Here is a 5,557-nt window from a genome sequence, read left to right as displayed (position 1 = left end):
TTTTTTTTTTTTTTTTTTTTTGGTATCGGGGATTGAACTCGGGTCCTTCTGCTTGCAAGGCAGGCCACCAAACTGCTGAGCTAAATCCCCGGCCCAGTACAGCCATGCAATTTTAAATGACCACAAAAATGAGCACAACAGTATGGGGGGGGGCAAAGCCAGTGGACAGTAATGCTAGATTAAAACCTGGTTACTGGGGGTAACCCTGTTACTGATACAACCCAGCGGAGTTCCACCACTGAGCTACAACCCCAGACTTCCCACTCCCCACCCCCCAGCGCAAACCTCCACTTCCTGCCATGCCCTTCATAAATTTTGAGACAGGGTCTTGATAAGTCACTAAATGCCCCAGCTGAGCTCCTCCTGCCTCAGCTTCCCAATGTGTGGGGATTACCTGGCCACCAACTATTGCTGCATGCTACCTGTAAGACCAAATCAGAACCCCTTATCTCCATATCAAAAACCTTTGATGACCTAGCCACAGCTCTGTCCAAATAGCCCAAACTCCCACTACTCCCTAAAACCTACCCTGCTGTCCCCACAGACCTCATGATGAGATTGGCCAATTGATGGGAATCTTTCCTTGCATGACTTTGTGTTCTCCAAAGCACAACTGGGCCGTTTTCATTCCTGTTACTCCAGGCAACAGCTCTCCACTTTCCTTTCTTGGCCTCCCACACCCCATTTCCACAAACCCCTTTCCCTCTCCATGTAATCTTCCAGTGGCCTCCTCTTGCCCTCAAGATTCTCCCAGATGCTTACTCCCCTCCCACCTCCATTCAATGACAAACTTAGGTATCCAGCGTGCTTTGGGTGCCCCAAGACAGAGGTCCTTCAGTGATCCCTTTATCATTTTTCCCGCTAGGATCCCAAGGTAGGCTGCACTCTGCATCCCGGTGCGGGTGGGAGGGGATCGAGGTGACTCACCAGAGGCGGAGGGCAGCTGCCAGACTGCGGGGACCGGAATTAGCTCACTTCCTTGCCCCAAGCACCTGCCCTGGCCGCTGGAGCACAGCCTGGTTGGGCCTCCGGCGGATGTTTTCCTTGTCCCAGAGCAGAGTGCACCAGCCACTCCTCCCACCCTGTGGCCACTGGAGTCCCAAACAACCGCTCCTTCTGGGACTTTAGGCTGGGCCCTAACCACTGACACCCCCTACACATACACACTCAAACGTGGTCACCAGTACCTCTGTGCCACTTCCCAAACCCCAAATGTGGGAGAGGAAGCCCTGCTCAGCTCAGCTTCTCCCTTTCCAGAAGGTTACCTACTCCTACCCCATAGACCTAACTCATCTCCCTTCCAAGAGGCTCCCCCTCACCTTCTATCACCATCACCTCCATTCTAGCTCCCCACTCAGACCAGCACCCCCAGGTTGCAGAAAACAGCACGCATGGCCCAGTCTTTGGGGTATCAAGTGGACACTCACCCCCACCTCTACACAAAAGCAGCAAAAGAGCGACTGACCACTGGTAAGATGTCTGCATCTCTGGGATAGACACCAGCCTACCTCAGGCCACCCTGATACAAATGGATTTTCCTTTCTTCTTTTCTTGGCACTCTTATGAAAGGGAAAGAGTACCTTGAAAGAGGACATTGAAAGAGTCTGCAGAATACAGACAGTCGTTTCTGAACAGGTGATAAACAGGATAGCCCCCTGCAAAAGTCTGCCAGAAGTAGCTGTATTTGATGCACAAGGTGACAATGAGTCTTGCAGTAAATGAAAATAGACTTAAGGAAAAAGAGAATGCCAAAAGTGATTGGCCTTGTACATGGCAAGGGAATAGCTGGAACATGGCCCTCTGAAGTATGGAAAAGTGAAATAAATCCAGTTTGACCAGGGCCTGTAGCACCAAAAATATGGCCAGCATTAGGTCAGATGGGAGAACTGAGCCAGGCATGGTGGTGCATGCCTGTAATCACAGCATTCTCAGAGGCTGAGGCAGGAGAAGTGCAAATTCAAGCCCGACCCAGACAACTTAGTGAGACTGTCTCAAAATAAAAAAGAAAAGAGGGAGAGAACAAATGGGAAGTAGATCAGAATCCTAATGAAAAAGGTACAGTCCTAAAGTTAGGGGTTGGGGATTTAGCTCAGTGATAGAATGCTTGTCTAGCAAGCATGAGGCCCAGGATTCGGTTCTCATCACCAAAAAATTAAAAAAAAAAAAAAAAAGACAAACCCAACAAGGTAACTAAAGTTGGCTAGAAATATGAGAAGCCAGGAATGATGGTGAATCCCTGTAATCCCAAAACTCAGGTGCTGCAAGTTCAAAGCCAGCCTGAACAACATAGTGATTTCAAGGACAGCCTGAACTACATAGTGAAACCCTGTCTCGAAAAACCAACAAACAAAAATAGATGAGAAAATGGTACCTCTTCCCAGGGCAGAGGTGAGGGCACTGGTGAGAAAGCACCGATCAGTAAACTTCATTTCTGAAACTAAATTCAGAGTTCAAGAATATAAGGTCAAAAAGCAAAACATTCCTGAACGCATCTGTTTTTGAAGGATGTGGTAGGGACATGATGGAGCATCAGTATGAAAGGGATCAAGGTGAGCCAGGAGAGTCCCCAACAGAAACCCTCAATTGTGCATACAAAACTGCTTGATGTCTTTCAAAGAAAAAATGCCACCCATTTTGTCTCAGTAGCTAATATTTCCTGAGGGTTATGTTTGCAGAGATAGTGAAGAGAACATACCATGCACTATCTCGTAACAACTCTGAGTTGGCATTCCTATTCCCAATTATAGATAAGGAAACAGGCTGAGAGGTGAAGTAATTTGCCCAAGGTCACATAGCTAGTAACTGGAGTTAGAATTGAACCCTAGTAGTCTGACACTATAGCTGCTGCTCTCAGTCACCATTGTAGGTAATCCAAAACCTGCAGGAGACTCAAAGTAGGAAAATTCCTAAATTCCATCATGAGGAAACTGGTGACTGACTCCTGTGAAAGTGGTGACAGATCCCCTTTGGGGGATTAGAGATACCCTTCTTTGAAAGGAGCATAAAACATCCCAAGCCTAGGACAATCTTCTATCCATTTTGTGTATAAGGGTGATAAACAATGGACACCTGATCTCCGGGATGACTGAGAAAAAGAGAAACCCCTTTCCTATCTTTCGGAGGCAGCTCTGTTTCTCAGATGGAAGAGGGAAACCATGCCCAGGGTCTGTGGGAAACAATGCACTCCAGGTACGTGCTCACTCTCCTGGAGCATCTGGCTACTACACCAGGCTGCAGCTCCTTGGTTTGGCCAGGGCACAGAATTAGCTATCCTCAGGAAATGCCTCCCTCCGGTTCAGGCAGGGATCCTAACACACACCCCTTGTGGTGGCAGGGGGGCGGGTGTAGAATGCTTCCTTTCTGTGGGTCTGGGAGATCTGGGGACCCCCTGGGGCCTGCACTCCTCCCACCTCCTTGCTGGGGAAGTGCCTAGTCCAGTTCCCCCTCCATGGCCACAGCCCTGCTTCAAGTTGTGCCCAGTGCGCGCATGAATCAGCTCTCACAGCTTGTTAAAGCTGGACCTCTTGTTTTCATGCCCTCACCTCAGGAAACAAGAGTTACAGCATCTCCAGCTCAACTCAGCAGGGGGCCAGGGTCCTCACTTTATAAACATCCTCAGCCTGTGAAAGAGGGCATCGAGATGGTGTGAGAGAGAAGCCCAGGGAGAGAGAAAAACTAAGACTCAAGGAGCAAAGCAAAGAAAAGAAAAGCCAAGCCGACAAAACCAGAGTAGCCTGAACAGAAGCCAAGAAGGGTCCAAGAGGGCTGTGCCACAGAAATGGCCCTGAGAATGCTCTGCACTGGACAGGCCAAGTGGACCCTAGGAGACTGGGGGACCATCTGCTTGGTGGTGTCTCTACTTCTGCAGTACCCAGGAGTCCACAGCAAGTGTTACTTCCAAGCTCAAGGTAAAGTAGAGTGAGGGTTAGGAAAGGCTGAGAAGCAGGGGAAGGCGGGGGGCAGAGAGAGGCAGCAAGGGTGGGGGGGATTTGGTGGTGTCTCTACTTCTGCAGTACCCAGGAGTCCACAGCAAGTGTTACTTCCAAGCTCAAGGTAAAGTAGAGTGAGGGTTAGGAAAGGCTGAGAAGCAGGGGAAGGTGGGGGGCAGAGAGTGGCAGCAAGGGCTTGGAGGTGATCCTTTGTCAGAATACCCCAACTTCCTCCAAATGTGAAACAGGAAAGACTAATCATGGGGGTAGTATGCACCAACTCTCTCCCACCACCCCAGACCAGAAAAGACTTGTCTGCTACCACCACTCCCACACCTACTAACAGTGCTCATTGTTCCCCAGCTCCCTGTCATTATGAGGGGAAATATTTCACCCTGGGTGAGTCTTGGCTCCGCAAGGATTGTTTCCATTGTACCTGTCTGCATCCTGTCGGTGTGGGCTGCTGTGACACGTGAGTAAGCAAGAATGGCTTAAGGGAATGCCTCTGATGTAACTTACTGAGGGATGGCCAGGGAGTGACTGTATTGCTGTGAGGTAAGAATGAACAGGGAGAAGTATGAGACTAGCCAGACCTGAAGGTAGCAACAAGAGAAAGATAAGCCTTTAGGACTCACAGTGATGGAGGCTAAGATGGATCTGGAGGAAAATACTCCTGCCACAAAAATTTTTATATACTAAGAACTTAGTCAGGAGGACCAGGGGACACTAAAGTAGGACATGGGAAGACAGCTGTGGGAGGGTACAGGGGACTATAAAGGTAATCGTTTACTGTGCTGACTCCCCATCCTTGGTTCCTCAGGTCTCAGCATCCCATTGACTTCCCTGCTGGGTGTGAGGTTCGTCGGGAGGCAGGAAGCTGTCAATTTTCCTTGGTGCAAAAATCTGATCCTCAGCTACCCTGCAAAGGTGGAGGGCCTGACACAGAGTGGGGCTCAGCTCCCCATCCCAGCTAGAACTCACCTGATCACCCATCTGCTGACTGCTCACTGCTGCTGCCACCGCCGGGAAACCACTAGCAGCTGCCAATTTATTCTGAATAAATAAATTAATGCTACAGCTGAAAGCCTGCCTCCCGTTGTCTGTGCCATTGGGCCCCAAGTGGGAAAATGTGGGCCAGAGTTAAAGTGTGGAATTCTTAGTATCTTGAAAAAACCAGGGCCATCGTGGGCAGGTAGGCGTTTCAGATGGTTATGGTGCTGGTGCTGGGACCTGGGGCAGCATATGAGGCCAGAGTGGGGCTTGTAGGCAGCACCTTGATGGGGAGTTCCCAGCTGAAGGTATCTACAGGCACCTGCTCAGGACCTGTCCAGGTAGCAGGTTCAGGCTGTTCCATGGGGGGCAGTAATACCATTCCTGGTTCTCGGGATGTTACAAATTCAAAATGTAATCGCCACTTCAAGGACACTGTGGAAGAAAAAGATAAGAGGTTGAGGCATTAGAAAACAGCAAGAGCAAAAGCCAATGACAACGTGGTTAGTGAATGAAAAATGTATTTAGGTAGAGGAGAGGCAGTCAGGGCAGGGAACTATGATCAAGGCTTTTTTTCTTTCTTTTTGTTTTTGGTACCAGGGATCAAACTTGGGCCCTTGTGCTTAAAAGGCAGGTGG

General features: G+C 49.4%; 2 protein-coding genes across 5 annotated transcripts in view; one reads left to right on the top strand and one right to left on the bottom strand.

Moving 5' to 3' along the window:
• The first annotated feature begins 3,455 nt into the window (after positions 1-3,455).
• Msmp (microseminoprotein, prostate associated) lies at positions 3,456-4,922 on the top strand. Its single transcript, XM_010619342.2, has 3 exons — positions 3,456-3,908; positions 4,293-4,401; positions 4,750-4,922. The coding sequence occupies exons 1-3, from the start codon at positions 3,779-3,781 to the stop codon at positions 4,901-4,903; spliced, it is 393 nt and encodes a 130-aa protein (XP_010617644.1). The 5' UTR covers positions 3,456-3,778; the 3' UTR covers positions 4,904-4,922.
• Rgp1 (RGP1 homolog, RAB6A GEF complex partner 1) overlaps positions 3,997-5,557 on the bottom strand; it is a 5,221-nt gene continuing 3,660 nt past the window's right edge. For all 4 annotated transcript variants that reach the window (XM_010619343.3, XM_010619344.3, XM_010619345.2 and 1 more), the window contains exon 9: positions 3,997-5,354. In XM_010619343.3, the coding sequence (XP_010617645.1) occupies positions 5,131-5,354 (224 nt within the window). In that variant the 3' untranslated portion in view covers positions 3,997-5,130. The remainder of the gene's footprint in view (positions 5,355-5,557) is intronic.

Source organism: Fukomys damarensis, unplaced genomic scaffold (genome assembly GCF_012274545.1).
Source record: "Fukomys damarensis isolate Sample0158 unplaced genomic scaffold, DMR_v1.0_HiC HiC_scaffold_36, whole genome shotgun sequence".
In the NCBI taxonomy this organism is placed as follows: domain Eukaryota; kingdom Metazoa; phylum Chordata; class Mammalia; order Rodentia; family Bathyergidae; genus Fukomys; species Fukomys damarensis.
The sequence above is the reverse complement of the archived record's forward strand: the minus strand, read 5'-3'. Positions and strand labels throughout refer to the sequence as shown.